Here is a 19806-nt window from a genome sequence, read left to right on the forward strand (position 1 = left end):
TTTCTCAAATACTCCCTCATGGAGGCCATCAGAGGTTAATGCATTTTCACTGTAATCTCTCAGTGGAGGGTGAAACTTACAGTGGTTGATTACGATGATTGAAAGGGTGCTTTGTACTGGAGTTTCTAGATGACTGTCAATGTTAGAGTGAATACTGTCTACAGAGTTAGCAAGTTGGTCAGTGATTTCAATTTTTGATATAAGAATGTGTATGGTAAATGTTTGAATATGTTTTTTGTTTTTTAAGAAAGTCCATCAAGTAACAGTGTGTGTCATTGTATTTAGTTTTTCTTTTTTTAGGTAAACAAATTTTAGTTACTATGCAGTTTTTGCAGTTACTATACACTGGTTGTTGTTTATAGGCTCTCTATAATTGATTTAAATATGACTTTTTATGATATGTGCAGTTGTTCAGTGTTCTAGAAGTACTAATGATACCCATTAGGGATGCATCAAAATTTTGACCTCTGAAATGACACAAAGGGAAAAAAGGCCAAATAAAAAATCTTAAAATTTTAGATCTACAGCAAAGTGTCATAATCTAAGACTTAATAGTAATTTTAATGGTAATAATAATGGCAAATATTGAATAAAGTGCTGCTGTTTTACTTTGCTCTCTTGCACGGGCAACACAGATATATTCAAACAGTTTGAGTGGCAGCAGACCAGGAACATACAGTGGGTTGCAAAAGTATTCAGCCCCCTTGAACTTTTCAACCTTTTGCCACATTTCAGGCTTCAAACATAAAGATATGAAATTGTAATTTTTTGTGAAGAATCAACAACAAGTGGGACACAATTGTGAAGTGGAACGAAATTTATTGGATATTTTAAACTTTTTTTAGAAATAAAAAACTGAAAAGTGGGGCGTGCAATATTATTCGGCCCCTTTACTTTCAGTGCAGCAAACTCACTCCAGAAGTTCAGTGAGGATCTCTGAATGATCCAATGTTGACCTAAATGACTGATGATGATAAATAGAATCCACCTGTGTGTAATCAAGTCTCCGTATAAATGCACCTGCTCTGTGATAGTCTCAGAGTTCTGTTTAAAGCGCAGAGAGCATCATGAAGACCAAGGAACACACCAGGCAGGTCCGAGATACTGTTGTGGAGAGGTTTAAAGCCGGATTTGGATAGAAAAAGATTTCCCAAGCTTTAAACATCTCAAGGAGCACTGTGCAAGCGATCATATTGAAATGGAAGGAGCATCAGACCACTGCAAATCTACCAAGACCCGGCCGTCCCTCTAAACTTTCAGCTCAAACAAGGAGAAGACTGATCATAGATGCAGCCAAGAGGCCCATGATCACTCTGGTTGAACTGCAGAGATCTACAGCTGAGGTGGGAGACTTTGTCCATAGGACAACGATCAGTGGTACACTGCACAAATCTGGGCTTTATGGAAGAGTGGCAAGAAAAAGCCATTTCTCAAAGATATCCATAAAAAGTCTCATTTAATGTTTGCCACAAGCCACCAGGGAGACACACCAAACATGTGGAAGAAGGTGCTCTGGTCAGATGAAACCAAAATCGAACTTATGTTTGGCGTAAAAGCAATACAGCTCATCACCCTGAACACACCATCCCCACTGTCAAACATGGTGGTGGCAGCATCATGGTTTGGGCCTGTTTTTCTTCAGCAGGGACAGGGAAGATGGTTAATATTGATGGGAAGATGGATGGAGCCAAATACAGGACCATTCTGGAAGAAAACCTGTTGGAGTCTGCAAAAGACCTGAGACTGGGACGGAGATTTATCTTCCAACAAGACAATGATCCAAAACATAAAGCAACATCTACAATGGAATGGTTCACAAATAAACGTATCCAGGTGTTAGAATGGCCAAGTCAAAGTCCAGACCTGAATCCAATCGAGAATCTGTGGAAAGAGCTGAAAACTGCTGTTCACAAACGCTCTCCATCCAACTTCACTGAGCTCGAGCTGTTTTGCAAGGAAGAATGGGCAAAAATTTCAGTCTCTCGATGTGCAAGACTGACAGAGACGTACCCCAAGCCACTTGCAGCTGTAATCACAGCAAAAGGTGGCGCTACAAAGTATTAAAGCAAGGGGGCTGAATAATATTGCACGCCCCACTTTTCAGTTTTTTATTTCTAAAAAAAGTTTAAAATATCCAACAAATTTCGTTCCACTTCACGATTGTGTCCCACTTGTTGTTGACTCTTCACAAAAAATGTCAATTTCATATCTTTATGTTTGAAGCCTGAAATGTGGCAAAAGGTTGAAAAGTTCAAGGGGGCTGAATACTTTTGCAACCCACTGTAAATGTGGGCTGTATGAAGGTAATTCATGGTTTCTATGAGGGACATTCTATAGGACAAAAATCACTTTTTGTAAATCACTTTTCATGCAGAATATCAAAAGGAGGTACAACACCAAAGAACGTCTCCACCACAGGTTTGATACCTCTTGAAAACACAACATCCCCCTTTTCTTCACTTGTAAGAGCTTTTTCACAATAATTGTGCATTGTTAAGTATCATAAGCAAAAGCAGTGAGGAAAATCTACAACAGCACGTTAACGAAAAAATTCACAGAGCCGAAGCACAAAGTGTAACTAAAAATAATGGAAACCATTGTTTTGGATGACCAGCCATTCTTTGTGGTCAAGTACACTGGTTTTCATAAGCACATTTTATAACCTACACATTTTAATAATTTCAATTAAATAGTTTATAGAATGTAATCTTTTAATCATTGTCATCTTCATTGGCTTGTAGTTTTCATGTTTATATATTAATTTAAAAACTCGTAAAGCTTTTTTTTTTTAATTTTTGGTTGTCCTGATTTTTGGTTTAAACTATGATTTTTAATTTTGTGGACCAGTAATACCCATAATATACTTAGAAAACTGCAGTAACACAGTTTATCGTAATAGCAATAATATGTCCTCAAATGGCCTACTAATTGGTATTATGTACATTTCAAATATCTTATGTAAATGTAAATTTATTGGACCAGCAGTTTATATGAAATCCTGTCCATCTCTTATTGGTCTATTCTTCTCCAGCTCTCAGACTCTGGTCTGTATACCTGCTTGGCCACAAGCTCCAGTGGAGAGACCTCATGGAGTGCCTTCCTAGACATCAGAGGTTATCTTTTCTTTATCATAAACAGAAATAGCTAGTGTGCTTTCCTAGAGCCTTGCTTTCCTAGAACCTTTCTTCTAACCCTGCCTGCCTGCTCCTCTGTTCTCCCTCTCAGAGTCAGCAGAGCTCATAGACTCTACGTCCCACAATACCACTGCTCTCCCAGGGCCCCCCTCCAAGCCAGAGGTCACCGATGTCACCAAGAGCAGTGTATCGTTGTCATGGCATCCAGGGCCTGAGGACGCCTCCCTCATTTCTTCCTATGTCATCGAGGCCTTTGGGTGAGTCTGCACTGCTTGGCTCGCGGACTTCGACAAAGTACCCAGTGCCCAGTACCCTTCACGCACACTGCGCAGATGTGGCCGTTTAGCTGGGCACTGGGGTTGTCCCTGCCGAGAGCCAGCAGTGATGGATTTAGTGGTTTATTTATGGAGAGAGCACTGGGGCTGTGCCATGCTTAAGTGTGAGTTCCCAGTGTGTGTTTTGGCTCACTGTGTTTTGTCAATATTCAGCTGGATGGAGAACTTACACTGCTCATGGAAAGAACTTACTTTTGAGGACTTTAAACTGCTACTGCGGTGCAGGATAGGGATGAATCGAAGTCATTAATAAGCTGCTCTCTAATGTTTTACATGTAAGAACTATGAGATGTCTGAACTGTACTCCACTCCAGTGTAGAGCCTGCATTTTATCGTTTATTTCTATACATCTTTTTCAGAGCAGTAAGTTTATTACCTTTTTGTCTCTATGTTTGCAGTCAGCTGGTGAGCAACAGCTGGCAAACTGTAGCTGACCATGTGAAGAACACGCAGTACACAGTCAAAGACCTGCGCCCCAACACTGTTTATGTCTTCATCATCAGAGCCGTGAATGCACAGGGAGTGGGAGACCCCAGCCCTATGTCTGAGCCCGTCCGCACTCAGGGTAATGACATCAGGAGAGGAGAGGGATTTAGATATCCTTAATGCCATGATAGTTTTATTCAGGACAGAGACTTTTGTAAACACTGCACAGTATACAGTACAAGTACACAATAGATCAGTGTATGCATATTTATGCAGAGTAGGGTCTGAGACCACTAGTGAAAATGGTTCTATTTTGCATTTCTAATCCAGTTCTCCAATAATCCGTTATTCTGTAGAAATTATATTAGCAGCATAAATATTTTATTGAAAAATAGAGTCTTTGAAATTTTAGCAAGAATTTCTGTATTTGGTATGTCCTCCATTTGTTTTAAAGACAGTTTACACTCATACTGGTATGGTTGCCATAAAAAAATAAAAATAAATAAATAAACTTTTTGTGTAAAGTCTTTAACATGATCAGTTGGAAAATGTTGATTGAATTTTAGTAGTGACCTAATAATGTAATAATATAAACCGTAAGATTTCTTCATTTTATTTGGCAAAACTTTTCACAATTATAAACCTTTAAATGGAACCTGGAAATTAACAACAGATTCAGTGTAGTCTCACTTTTGGACCCCACTGCACGTACAGCACATGTATATACATAGACAATACATATTTGCTCAGAACTCCTTTTTTAGCTTAAATCCTGCCCTGCTTTAACTGTAACTGAAGGATCCTGTGTGAGAGATTCAATAGCGTTACCATTACTACCAGTATTGAGTTCACACACACACACAGAGTATTTACTATTGCCTGTTATTTTGTTTCCATAAAACACTCTATTTCTGCTCATTAGTGCTCATTAGTATATTTGCCTCTGCTGTTTTACATGTCTCAGACATTAGTCCAGCCGTGCAAGGCATTGATCACCGGCAGGTACAGAAGGAGCTGGGTGATGTCATCGTCAGCATGCACAACCCTGTGGTGCTTAGCTCCACTTCCGTGCGGGTGACATGGGCGGTAAGTTCAGACTCGTTTTCACTCACATGAGTAGTTCTGTGTCAAGTGACAGATTTATTCATACATTTTTAAAGAACCACAATTCTTGGCATTTGATTAAGACATGGCAGCAGTATTACAAATTTTGAAAAATTTTTGAAGGCAAAATTACCTATTTTTTGAGTACACTTTCAAGCAAATGCCAAATGGAAGTGTAGTTTACAAAAGTAAGCTTAATATATGATGCACTGCGTCTTCAAATCCAGTGTGCATGGTCATTGAGGCTTTCTGTTCAGCATAAGCCTGTGTATAGAAAAATCATTTTTTACTGTTCAGCCCTTGGTTTAAAATAAAGTTGAACTTGAACTGTTGCACCACCATCAGGCTGATTGGGGTCACTTAATATACCTAAGTCATGATTGTCCTACGCCTCCTCTTCTCTATTGCACATTGTGTTGTAGCAGGGACACAACAGAGTTGCAGCAACATCAGTTATTTTTTCCTATTCTATAGGATTACAGTTGTTCTGTATGATTGAAATGTAAAATGCCACAAAATATCATTCCAGTGTAACAATGCCGGCATGTATGGGTTAGTCCCCATGTAGTCAGAATAAAAGTCAAGGCTTTGTACACCAAATTTTCATGACCTGCATGTATGTTATGCTCAGTGATTCAAGGAGGTAAAATGGAGCCTAGTGGACAGCACACATGGACAGCTGGTGCTTCATTAATCTCAGACTGTTTAGGGTGACGTTTGAATTTGGACAAATGGCTCTCCCTCAAACAAATAGATCACTATTAGCCCTGCCTGCTGGTCTCCTGTTTTCTGGAAGCTGTCTGCGGTCAGCTCTTTATCTGCTTTTGCTTGGCAAGGTGTTCAGACCGCTTTTTCTCTGGAGTATTTTTTAATGAGGAGATTCCCCCCTCCCCTCCAAACATACATGTACTCACGCCCGCACCGTATGCTATCATGCTATATTACCATAAGCACCAATGGCTAAACAACAGCCTTTTGCTATGCGTGCTATGCAGGGCCTCTTATGTGATTGACATAAATCTTGTGTTGGTGATGAGGGTTGTTGTTAGAACATACTGTCTCCTCATTTACTAAACTAAATTTTACCTGTGGTTCCTTTCTTAGACAGCTCTCCTAGAGTCTGGTCATATACTGCTCTGGGAGAGAGCCAGATCATATTTCTTTCATGAATCCTGCTTTAAATCTTTTGAAAAACCTCACAAGTACTTTAAGCCTTAGAAGTTGTCATTAGAAGTTGTTTAAAGTTGAAGAGAAGGTGCTGTGCTGGATCATATCTGTTCAGGTACACCATTATACCTACGTGATTTTTTTTTTTTTCATTTTATTGTTGTTATTATTGTTTAGTGCTGTTCAATAGTAAATGAACATTGTATACATACATATATACGAATGATAGTCATATGCAAAAGGGCGTCAGGCTACATGTTTTGTTGATTTTCTAAGTGAAAATAAGCGTATGTATACATATATATATATATATATATATATGCGACAAAGAACATAGTTCTGCACATTTTAATGCACAGTTATTGTTTATTTGCTGAATTTACATTCTGAAAAAATAAAATAAATAATTAAATGTGACCTGTGCAGAGGCTATGGCACATTTTATGTTTCATTTTTCCTAATATGCTAAACCCAGCAAATAAATAGGAATTTGACCAGGGCTATTTAGATTTTTGCATAGGATGCCCATAACATAGCAGTGTTGCCTAGAGGTTGTTTTATTCTATTTTGTGCATTTTACTATGATATCCAGGACCTGCGATGTATTCCATTTATGAGGTGCATCAGGTTATTTTGAAAGAGCAGCTAAAAATCCATACGAAAGAAACCAGTAAGTTTCATCTTTGGAAATGTAGTTTGTTTCTCATGAACATTTACTGTTTAAGTATTGTTTAAAGTTTTCTTGTGTATAACTTTGAGAGAAGAAAATAGTGGTCAAGTCAATTAAAAGATTATTTATATAGCATCTTTTTTAAAAGGCAAAGCAGCTTAACAGAAAAAAAGCAATCCAATCAATACAAGCCATTTTAGGTTTGTATTGCTTTATTACAGAGTAGCAGTGCTCATGAAACATGGGTTCACTGTATTAATGTATTATTAATTAACTGTATTAATGCTAATGTAAATATCATCCTATACCTTGATACCATTATATATTTGGAAAATGTAATGATGAGTTTTTTCAAATATCACCCAGCACTCAACCTAACCATATTTTATGATTTGAAAAGTTGTTTAACCAGCTGACTGCTCCAAGTTTACCTGAGAAAAGTTGTGTTTGTGCTAGTCATTTATTGCTCATATATACGTGCATAATGCTGTACAAACACTATACCTATCACCTTTTTATTCCTTCCCATAAGGATGTCCACTTCATTTCTTCATTCTGTTATGTGTTTCCACTGCTGTTGGGAGAAAAACCTGCTTGTTTTCACTGCTCTTCCATTCAAACACAGATCAGTCAGTGCTTGTCTTTATTAGGATGAGCTTTAGGGATAAATGAAGCTTTTGGATTCGTTATTCATTTCAATAATGAAATGCACATGCAGCCACACAGGCACGCACACGTGTGGGGGACAAGCATACAGAGCTGATTTATTTGGTCTGGGCTGACGGTAAACAGCTACTTTATTTTGCCTGTAAAAGCCTTCACTTGCTCCTGTTAACAAGCCATTACTGTGAGTTATGCAGCCTCCTCTAACAGAATGACTTCTACTGTACCTATCCATGGTGACAGAGCTTTGCTGAGCAACCCATCTCATTGTTTCTAATGCACTTAGTTTGAAAACATTTGGCAGAAGCTACTGTAGCTCATTTTTCATGATTGCTTTTGTGGGATTTAATGTCTCATTACTTGAAAACAATCATTGTGAGTACAGTGGTTTGTTCAGCCTGCGTATCACTGCACAGGGTAGGGAGTCACTAAGTTTTAGCATGTTTGCTATTTTTTTTCATAGTTGCTTAATTTTCATGACTCTTTATCTTTTCTTTCTCCATGTACTAATCAGTTGCCCTTCTGCTGCAGGTTGAGAACCCGTCCCAGTTCATCCAAGGCTACCGTGTTCTCTACAGGCAAACGTCCGGACTGCCCTCTCCAGGAACATGGCAGGTCCAGGACCTGAAGACTCCATCAGAGCGGGACATCACACTACATGATCTCAAAAAGGGGGTTGTGTATGAGATAAAAGTCCGGCCCTTTTTCAATGAGTTCCAGGGAGCAGACAGTGAATCTATGACAGCACGTACTTTAGAGGAAGGTAAGCTTTAACTGTGCAGTTTGTTACCTCGAATTATTTAAAATGTGTTACATACCATGACGGTACACAACAATACTTTCATTAAGATTAAATGACCCTTATTAGTCCCACAATGGGAAAATTTCACCTCCGCATTTAACCCATCCGTGAAGTGAAACACCACATACACACTAGTGAGCACACACATTAGGGAGCAGTGAGCACCATTGCCTGGAGCGGTAGGCAGCCCTATCCACAGTGCCTGGGGAGCAGTTGAGGGTTGGGTGTCTTGCTTAAGGACACCTCAGCCATACTGTCAGTTGTAGGGTTCGAACTGGCAACCTTCCGGTCACAAGGCCAGTTCCCTAACCTCCAGCCCATGACAGTTGTATGCAAAAGTTTGGGCACCTGGTCATATTACTATTTGTCAATATTAATAAAATATGTAATTTGACTGGAGCGTTTCACACTTGTGCATATGACAGTATGACATTCAATACAGAATAAGAATGTAAAAGTGATACATGTTTTTTCAAGTTTAATACTTGATTCTGAGGTCAGAATTAGATTACACACACACACGCGCGCACACACATTTTCTAAGCCGCTTCTCTCTCAGGGTCGCAGGGGGTGCTGGAGTCCATCCCAGCGGCCATTGGGCAGAAGAATTAGATTAGATATTCAATATTTTAAAAATCTACAGAGCCCTAATTATATTCTATACTGATTGATTCGGCACAGGTAAATCAAAGTTGTCCAATACAATTGTTTAACATCTGCTGTACACACATTAAATAAATAATAAATCCCAAAAATCTTCAGAAAAAATTTTGCTCATTTAAGAGTGAATGTGTCCATAGCATTAGCCCTGCTTCCACTCCAGCCCACTTTGATCACTGACAGTGGTTCACAGAGCTAAAGGTGTTTCAGCTGTACATCATTGGTCAGTTTCTGACAGCAGGACCCTCGTTTGCTGAACATTTCTGGTTGGCAAACTGTTCTCAACCCAGCAATGACACTGAGGTATCGAACAATCCCAGCAACGTTGCTGTGCCTGATACTGGTGAAATTAACACACCACTACCGTATTGGTATGACGGCTGTGCTGAAAATGGCCCAGAACCCAAATAATATCTGGTCAGTGGTGGATACTTTACTTGAAGGACAGGGCAGGGTGTGCAGCAACAAATGAGGTGTTTCTCATAAAAATGGCCAAGTTGTGTAGGTACAGGGCAGTACATAATAAACTATTAGTGTTATTCAGGGTGGTGTTGTGGTCCTTCATAGGCGATATCATGTTCTCTGTCCATTTCTTTGGCAGTAATGGTTCTGGCTACCACTTGCAGGTCCCTGGGCAAAAGTGCATACAAATGTATTCGGTTCGCCTCTGCAACAAGCCTATTCAGCCTGGTCTACTGAGAATTGTGTGGGGCCTGTGTGCCACAGTAGGAGGCCGTGTCTCCCATGGCACACACACTGGGACACACACACACTCTCTTTGACACACTCTGTCTCAGATCCAAACCCCCGCTGAGCCACTGTCACCCTGCTTGCCATACCACTGTCAAATAGTGCCAGCCGGTTCAGTCTTTCTCTCTCTCTCTCTCCCTCTCTCTCTCTCACATCCTTACTTCCTCTTCCAACAGTCTCACTCTTTTTCACTCCTGTTTTGCTCTGTTTTAGCCTCTTTCTACCTTTTCTCACCCACTTTTCTCTTTACAGTTTGGGTGCACGCAGACACACTCTCACACACACACACACACACACAAAATCGAGTGAGATATTTACTGCAGATCACACAGTTCATGTTGAGCTCTCATCCATTAGCGCAATTAGTGCCATGATGGCTTTGCTTTAACGAGAGGTGTGCAAGTTTGCCTCTCTCTCCTCAGTGCCCTCCAAACACTCCATTTCAAACTGCTGAAGATACTGGAACCAGGGGCCAAATGACGACATTCTACACAGTTTTCTAATGCCTATGTCCATTTTAGAGGAGGTTATGTGGCTGTCCGTTGTGATCTTTTAAAGTAACGAGTGAATCAGATAGTAGCAATTCAGTTGCATTAATTATGTCTCATTCTTTCGGCCAAAAGTATTCAGTGTTCCACTACCGTGTAAAAAGCCACATTTGTGTTTTCAGTGTAATTTTCAAAATAGTTGTTAATCATATTGAAATACAAAATTAAATTGCGGTGAAATTTGAGATTTCGTGATACATTGAACTGTTTTCTGAAGTACTGTGGTAACAAATGTGTTGATGAGGCAGGACACATGCTTTGCATCCTTATTAGCGGCAAGCCAACCCTCATCACAACAACTACAATACATAGGCAGGCAAGAACAAACTAGCCAAATACAGATTCATAAACCAATGAAAGAGCAAGGGTCAAAAGCAGTAAGACAATGCAAAACACCGGTGTCAGTGTTGTTCATTAATTACATAGTTATTGTAACTATATGAATCAGGTGATTATACTATGGAAATTAAATAATTATTGTTGTTGTTAGTAGTAGTATTAACAACAACAATAAGAATAACAAACCAAGTAAAAGCATTCAATGTTAATTGGTTAGTATGAATATAATGAGTGTAAATGAATCTCCAGCAATACAGCTAAAAATATTATAGGTACTACAGCTAGCACATAACACTAATGCTAGCTGACCGGTGACCAACATTTTTAACTCCAGTGAACAAGAATTTTTGTTTTTCTGGTGAAATTCTAATTAAATTACATTTTTGAGAATGTTAAAGGGAGGCTTTTGGCTCTTGTCTGGAGGCCAAAAGGTCTAACTTTTTCATTTCAAAAGAAAAAAAAATCCTCTCAAGACCAAATGTACTACTCTCTCCACAGTCCCTCCTTGCATATATGTGTGTGTGTATGTATATATATATATATATATATATATATATATATATATATATATATATATATATATATGTAATTGAATATAAATGCACAGATCACTATTTCCCCATGGCAAAAAATAGATCAACTGACACAATCTTAATCATCATTTTCAAACCTCAATAATTACAATAAAAGATCAGATGGTTGTATTAATTTGCAAATGTTATTGTGTGATTAAACAAGCAATTTAGTCAGTTTACCTGGCATTTACAGGGTTATTGCTCTTTTTCTGTCTTTCTCTCACTTTTTCTCTCTTTCCCTTTCTCTGTTACTTTCTTGGTGTCTCTCTTTCAATTTCTCTCTGTCTCTCTTTCTCGAGAGGTTTGAGATGGAAAACAGAGGCCGGTGCGGTTGCCACGGTGTCACTTGGCAGGCTCCCGCCACCGCACAGCACGGGGTTACATTTCTGCCAGTGATACATCACAGAGTTAATGGCCTTATTAGCATCTCCTTCATTACTGTACACGGGAATGGAGTACTTTCATTTAGCTCAAATATGCATAACATGGCGCTTTAGCATTCAGAGCGCCTGCCTGCCTATTAATATTGGCATAGCGTCACATAGAGAAGTTAAGCTCCCCTTGATCTGGAGCCATGCTTTACTGAGTGTCAGCCAGGACAGTTCCCCCGCTCACTGCAGCGGTGTTGTCATGCCACATAACCCGATTAGAACTGTTAAACAGCGCGGTGACAAAGTAGCGCCTGTGTTTTGTTTGATGTAGTCAGGGTTGCTATTTGTAGATTCAATAGATATGATTTACTCCCTCAGAGCAGGCTACAATCACAGACACCAATCTCTTACAGTGGCTGTTACAGTGCAGAAAATAAGATTGCATTTGGCTCATACCTTTCCCACTCCTGATCACTTGGAGGATAAACCTATATTTCATCTTTCTATTTTCAAGCTGGGTTAGTGTGAATACAGTATAGGACAGGGAGAATATTTAAAGTGGTAGTTTTGCAAAAAATGATTAATTTAATTACTTTCCTGATTAAATTACTAATTTACATGATTTTCACCACATTACAACAGTTAAGACTTGTGTGGTGTCCGAAGTTTGCTTCTTTAGTTTTGCACTGGAGCCATAAGGTCAGTTGTAGCTGACATGTAATAGAAATTAATGACCACTAGTTAGTATTGTGCTAATTGCATGCTTAAATCACCACACTACCTAATAATTCAGTGTCTTCTGTCTGTGTCGTTTCTAACATGATATGGCATACTATAAAAATCTATACTATAAAAATGTATACAGTCATGTGAAAAAATTAGGACACCCCATTAAATAGTCAGCTCTTTATTAAAAAATGTTTACATATCAATGTCCAATCTTGTTTTTGTTTATTTCTGGAAAAGAAAGTGATTTAATTGCAATTAAACAACAAAAATTAACATTGTTTTACTCATGAAACAAAAGATAAACAAAAATGTGTATTATAATGGAGGAAAAAGTTAGGACACTCTACCCTCTAATAACTAGTGTTGCCCCCCTTGGCTGAAATAACTTCAGTGAGCTGCTTCTTGTAGAACATCTACTAATCTCTGACATCGATCTGAAAAAAGTTTGCCCCACTCTTCAGCACAGAATTCTTTCAGCTGTGAGATGTTTGAGGGGTTTCTTGCATGTAAAGCCTGTTTTAAGTCACTCCACAGCATCTCAATGAGATTAAGATCCGGACTTTGACTTGGCCATTCCAGGACTCTCCACTTCTTAGTTTTCAGCCAGTCCTTGGTGGATTTACTGGTATGTTTTGGGTCATTGTCATGTTGCTGGGTCCAGTTCCGCTTCAGCTTTAATTTTTTTACAGATGATTTCACATGTTCCTCAAGCACCCTCTGATACACAGTAGAATTCATGGTGGATTCTATGATGGTAAACTGGCCAGGTCCTGCTGCAGCAAAGCATCCCCAAACCATGACACTTCCACCTCCATGCTTCACAGTTGGTATGAGGTTCTTTTCTTGGAATGCTGTATTTGGTTTACACCAAACATGTCTTCTGTTCTGGTGTCCAGATAATTCAGTTTTAGACTCATCTGTCCAAAGAACATTATTCCAGAATTCACGGACTTTGTCTGCATTCTCTCTAGCAAACTCTAGCAGAGGTTTCCTCTTTGCACACCTCCCATGAAAATTAAACTTGTGTAGTCTCTTTCTGATAGTTCAGTCATGCACTTTCACATCGACAGTAGCAAGAGAAATTTTAGGATTTTTCATGACTTCTTTTAGCATCTTACGGTCTGCTCTGGGGGAGAACTTGCTTGGACGACCAGACCTGGGCATGGTCGCAGTTGTTTTGAATGTCCTCCACTTGTAAACAGTTTTCAGGATGGTGGAATGGCTGATGTCAAATTCTTTTGAGATTTTTAAAATCCCTTACCAGACTCATAAGCAGCCCAATCTTCTTTCTGAGGGCCTCAGACAGCTCTTTGGATCTCACCATGGTACTCACGCTGACTTCAAGAGTCAGGGGCACACCAAACTGATTTTCTGAGGTTTAAATAGAGCAAACCTCATTCAGAATGCTGGGTAATGATGTTCTGATCATGTGCACCTCATGTGATACACCTGTGTGTGATCTTAACTATTTTAAGTGGGACACTATGTAAGGGTGTTCTAATTTATGCCTCACAAGAAATTGCATTCTTTTTAAATGACATTTTACAGAATATTGTAAAAAGGCCTTTCTTAATTTTTAATTTATTTATTATTTTGTAAAATAAGTTTAGTCATATTACTCTGATCCCACAGTATTGTTAAAATTGATATTAAATATCCACATGTCCAAATATGTTAAAAAATATACAGGATTTCATAGGGTGTCCTAATTTTTTCACATGACTGTATAACAGAAAATTACACACAAGTCAGCAGCTCTCTCTCTCTCTCTCTCTATATATATATATATATATATATATATATATATATATATATATATATGTATACATACACCCACCCACCCACCCACCCACACAGTTTGGCCCAAAAATATTTGGACAGTGACACAATCTTCATGATTTGGGCTCTGCATGCCACCACGTTGGTTTTGAAATGAAACAACTGATATGCAATTGAAGTGTAGACTTTTAGGTTTAATTCAAAGGGTTGCACAAAAATATCCTATGAAATGTTTAGGAATTGCAACCATTTTTCTACAAAGCCTCCTCATTTCAGGGGATCAAAAGTAATTGGACAAATTAATTTTACCATAAATAAAATGTTCATTTTTAATACTTTGTTGAGAATCCATTTCAGGCAATGACTGCCTGAAGTCTGGAACTCATGGACATCACCAAATGTTGGGTTTCCTCCATTGTGATGCTTTGCCAGGCCTTTACTGCAGCTGTCTTCAGTTGCTGCTTGTTTATGGGTCTTTCTGCTTGTTTATGGGTCTTTCTGCCTTAAGTTTTGTCTTAAGCAAGTGAAATACATGGTCGAACAGGTTGAGATCTGGTCACTCAGCCATTGCACAATATTCCACTTCTGTGCCTTAAAAACCTCATGGGTTGCTTTCACAGTAAGTTTTGGGTCATTGTCCATTTGCACTGTGAAGTGACATCCAATCAACCTTGCTGCATTTGGTTGAATCTGAGCAGAAAGTATATTCCTATACATGTCAGAATTCATCCGGCTGCTTCTGTCTTCTGTCACATCATCAGTAAACACTAGTGACCCAGTGCCACTGGAAGCCATGCATGCCCATGCCATCACACTGGCTCCACCATGTTTTACAGACGATGTGATGTGCTTTGGATCATGAGCCATTCCAAGCCTTCTCCATACTTTCTACTTCCCATCATTCTGGTACAGGTTGATCTTAGTTTCATCTGTCCAAAGAATGCTGTTCCAGAAGTTCTAGGCTTTTTTATATGTTTTTTGGCAAAGTCTAATCTGGCCTTTCTACATTTGAGGCTGATTAATGGTTTGCACCTTGTGGTGAACCCTCTGTATTTGCTCTCATGAAGTCTTCTCTTTATAGTAGACTTAGATACTGATAAACCTACTTGCTGGAGAGTTTTCTTAGCTTGGGTGAATGTTGTGAAGGGTTTTTCTTCACCATAGAAAGGATTCTGCAATCATCCACCACTGTTGTCTTCTGTGGATGTCCATGCCTTTTGAGTTCCTGAGCTCACCAGTGCGCTATTTTTTCCCAAGAATGTACCAAACTGTTGATTTGGCCACTCCTAACATTTTTTCTATCTCTCTGATTGATTTCTTCTTTTTTCAGCCTAATGATGGTCTGTTTCATTTCCATTGAGAGCTCCTTTGACCGCATATTGTGGGTTCACAGCAACAGCTTCCAAATGCAAATGCCACACCTGGAATCAACTCCAGACCTTTTACTTGTCTAATTGATGATGGATTAATGAGGGAATAGCCCATGCAGCCCATGAAATAACTTTTGAGATAATTGTGCAATTACCTTTAGACCCTTGAAAAAGAGGCAGCTACATATTAAAGAGCTGTAATTCCTAAACCCTTCCCATTGTGTGTGTGTCTGTGTGTGTGTCTGTGTGTGTGTGTGTGTGTGTGTGTGTGTGTGTCTGTCTGTCTGTGTGTGTGTGTGTTTGTGTGTGTATGCATGTATTTTTTAGCATTTAGCTTGTCCACCCTTTATTACATCTTAAATTTTTTGTTTCTTAGGAGTTGGTTGCATTTTCTGCTTCTTATGATCCAAATAATTCCAGACACCTGAAACCTTGAGTGGTCACACCATTGTTCTGAGAAGACCAGCAGTTTTGTTATTTCAGTTGCATCTATTTGCTTTTCTTGCAAATAGCTTTTTGACAGTTACACATCCTTTCAGACCCATAGCATTCTGTTGTCTACTTATAGTTGAAGGATGGACAGAAACAGATGTGAATTATTGCAGATCTGAAGTAAGAATGAAAAAGCTAATTTTGTTAGGAGTCCCATTACTTTTTTGAAGTCCAGTTTTGGAAGCTTCAGTTTTTTTCTGATTCATTTTCTTTGAGGTGGGAAGCACAGTGGAGGAAGGAGAGTAGAGGAGAACCAGTGTGTGAAAGGTAATTGGTGGGTATGTGTGGTGACTCAGAGCTGCTATCCGGCACGGCTGATGCAGAGTGTGACTGCTCTGTGAAGCGCGGGCTCTGATAGGAGTGGCAGTGGTGCAGGACTAACGAAGTTAGGATTAGGGCTCAGAGCTGGTCACACCTCATCTCCTGCTGCCTTTTATACGCTGCATCACCATGCATAGCATCCAAAACAGCATACATCCTTTCCCCCTCCTACAGAGGTTATTCAGAAGAACCTTTGAAATAGTGAATCAAGTAACAGGGCCTTGTCTTACTTCTGTGTAAAAGTAAGTACCCATCTAAGAATTATGTTGCCTGTAAAAGTGCTTTGCATGCAGAATGGGTGCTTGTAGATCACAGTGCATAATAAAAGTCTTCCACAGTAGCTATTTTCTCAATCCAAAGCTTATTATGCTCAAAGGACAATAGTTTTCTTAGATATCTAGGTCAGTAAGAAAAAAGCATTAAAAATCCATTTGGAATCTTGAATGCTTCTGTGTGTGGTGAGTTTGCTGTAATGAGAAAGGCATTTAGTGATAAGTGTTGTGCTTTGGAAGCCCCCAGCGCCCCTCCCCAGCAAGTGACTGTGCTCACAGTGGGCAACCAGAACAGCACCTCTATCAGCATATCCTGGGACCCCCCACCCACAGACCACCAGAACGGCATCATCCAGGAATACAAGGTACTACAAGGCCCAAGTCACATAAAATTAGCTGTATGTCAGTATACTATTTTAGAAAATATAGTTTATTTATAGCTAGTTTAAAAAAGTATGACTTCTAATTAATTTATGGACTTAAGGTCCTGACACATTCTTTTCTTATCTCTGTCTTCTTCCCTTTGTCTACTCTTTCTGTCTCCATGTATCATCTTTCTCTTTATGTCACACCTCCTTTTTTCTCCCTATTATCTCGTTCTTTAGATATGGTGTCTGGGAAATGAAACACGGTTCCACGTGAATAAGACGGTGGATGCAGCAATCCGCTCTGTGGTAGTTGGAGGGCTTCAGGCCGGAGTGCAGTATCGTGTGGAGGTAGCGGCCGGCACAAGCGCAGGCACTGGGGTGAAGAGCGAGCCACAGCCCATTGTGATTGGTGAGAAGCCATGATTTAACTGGTTCATGAATTTGGTCACTGAATTTGGAATTACTTTGAAAACTTGAAAAATGTACATTTGGCAGAAAAAAATAGCTTGCACATATTACCCTTACTCCAAATGTTCCCCTTCAGCAGTCCCTCTACAATTACTGCAGAGTTTGATCAGAGAGGATTCATGCATTCTTTGGTTATAAGCACTCATTGGTCATAACATGCAACCACTCTAGCTCTCACTGGATGTCAGAACAACTGCATTCACCCTATGGAAATCACTTGATGTTCATGTTAAGGTTGAATTAGGTTGTAATAATTACATTGAATTGAATTGAAATAATAAAGACATTATGATGATTGTTTTGTACATTTGTGTAACTATAATAAAATGTTTTGCTTTTTAATTAAAAAAAAATGTAATTTGAGTAAACAACAAAATAATCATGATTAACTACTCAAAATAATACAGTTAATCAGATTAATTATTGTAATAATTTAACAGTACTACTAATTTCCTTATATTTGAATCGACCAAGCATGTTTGTAGTTGGAACAACAACAACAATCATAATATTATAATACATAAATATAATATAATAAAAACAAATTATATATTAGTAGTTAAGCACTGAGCAATGACCACGATATACTGACTGAACTGCACTGAGCAATTTCTGCTGGACTAGAGAAACACAATCATCAGTACATGGAGTATTTCATGCTTTAGTGAAACTGAACAAAAGGGAAGAGAGAGTAAGAGATTGGAAGTGTACTTCCCTGCAAGTTCAGTTTTTGAAGCTTTTTGTTATCTTAAACAGATAGTGATTTTTTTTTAAAAATCGATAAGATTTTCATTTAATACACTGTCCAGCATCGTTTGGCAGAATGCTGTTAGCTATATCAATAATCCTCTCCAATAAACGCGGCCATTGCTAACACAGAGGACAGTGTTATTGCTGTGGCTTATCACCTTATCACATTTTATCAAGCTCAATGAAGGATGGGGCCAGATAAATACACCCAGAATCAATACTATTGACGTGCGGTGTTCTCCCCCCTTTTCACGGCTTTTGACTGCCAGGGGCAGAAATTCCCCCCGGCAGCCGACCGCATAGGCAAACACAGGGCTGTGGTATGGGGCTTAATGAAGGGGTTTGCGGTGGTGCTCACGCCGCGAGAGTGTGAATCTCATTTCACAGCACAGTAGCTGCACCAGGAAATCAAACTCTGATGGAGCCCCTGTGTCAATCTCCCGTCCGCTAGCTCTAACTGATGAGTGGCCGGCTGCACTGGCTAGGCCTGCGCACATATAAAGCAGTTGTGTTCCTGTTTATTTTCATTTCTGAAGGAGACATGGTTCCTGTTTTGTTTTCAGCATCTGCAGTGTTCCTGCCCCCATTACTGTTATGCTGTTAATCAGTCGTAGAATAATCGTATTAGTAAAAATAGATTTTCCTGTGTGGTTTTAATTGGTGTTGCTTATCTGCTGCTGGGTTGTGATGTGATTTGATTTGATTCGATTTGATTGTATGATGATGAAGGGGCATTACAGAGCCTGCTGTGGCTGCATTCTTAAGTCCTAAATGTCTTTTTCATCTAACACAGGCGGTTTCCCTGCTGATAAATGTGCTAAAGTGTAGTATATAGTGAAGTATCTGCAAAAATGAAGTTTCTGCATCAATCAACTTGTTAAGAATCAGGCTAAGAAGCAGGATTTAAGCATCCAAAAGCAAAATGGAAACACAAAAAAAGTAAACTCTGTATATATATATATATATATATATATATATATATATATATATATATATATATATAATTTAATGCATATTAAATTTATTTCTAAATTAATAATAATATAATAATTTATAAATTATAAATTTTATAAGTTAAAATATTATCTGTTTATGTATTGAGGCAAAGCAGACAGCTTGGCTACAGTACTGTGCAAAAGATGAAAACCAACTTTGATTTATTTATTTTTATTAGTCTCTGAATTTTGCAGTTCTGTACATTCACAGTCTAACGCACGTGTCAAGCTCCGGTCCTCGCGGGCCAAAACACTGCAGACCTCAGCACACTGCCTCCGAAAAACACACCTGTTTCAGCCCATCAGCTAATTAGGAAAGGCTTCTTGAACTGAATTCAGAGTGTTAAATGAAGGTAATCGCCAATCTCTTCAGCGGAACAACTCAAAATTGATATGCTGTACACCACCCACAACTTTTAGCATTGTCCCGCCTCTCTTACTAAACTAATTATTTTAGCCGTTTGAATGTGTATGGAAACGATTGTACCACACTAAATGGGTGTTAAAATTTAAGTCCTTAATTTTACCTCAGCTAGCATTACTTACCTAGTTATATTGTAACTGGTCACCTTATATTTCAGCTAGAGAAGTTTAGGAAGAATTATTAAGCTGATTCTAAGTGTGAGACATTCAGTAAATGATGTTCAAAGTTTTATTTCATTACATTTTTATAAAAATAGTATGAACTCAAAGTGCTTGTAGCATGTCAGTTGGCACT

At 38.9% G+C, this 19806-nt stretch overlaps 1 protein-coding gene across 6 annotated transcripts in view; it reads left to right on the forward strand.

Moving 5' to 3' along the window:
* The window catches only part of LOC108410414 (roundabout homolog 2-like), a 139407-nt gene that overhangs the window by 98140 nt on the left and 21461 nt on the right, over positions 1-19806 (forward strand). For all 6 annotated transcript variants that reach the window (XM_037547278.1, XM_037547280.1, XM_017681472.2 and 3 more), the window contains 7 exons: positions 3032-3113; positions 3226-3391; positions 3868-4034; positions 4860-4981; positions 8031-8262; positions 16748-16872; positions 17113-17284. In XM_037547278.1, coding sequence (XP_037403175.1) covers positions 3032-3113; positions 3226-3391; positions 3868-4034; positions 4860-4981; positions 8031-8262; positions 16748-16872; positions 17113-17284 — 1066 coding nt within the window. The remainder of the gene's footprint in view (positions 1-3031; positions 3114-3225; positions 3392-3867; positions 4035-4859; positions 4982-8030; positions 8263-16747; positions 16873-17112; positions 17285-19806) is intronic.

Source organism: Pygocentrus nattereri, chromosome 18 (assembly GCF_015220715.1).
Source record: "Pygocentrus nattereri isolate fPygNat1 chromosome 18, fPygNat1.pri, whole genome shotgun sequence".
NCBI classification, from domain to species: Eukaryota; Metazoa; Chordata; class Actinopteri; order Characiformes; family Serrasalmidae; genus Pygocentrus; species Pygocentrus nattereri.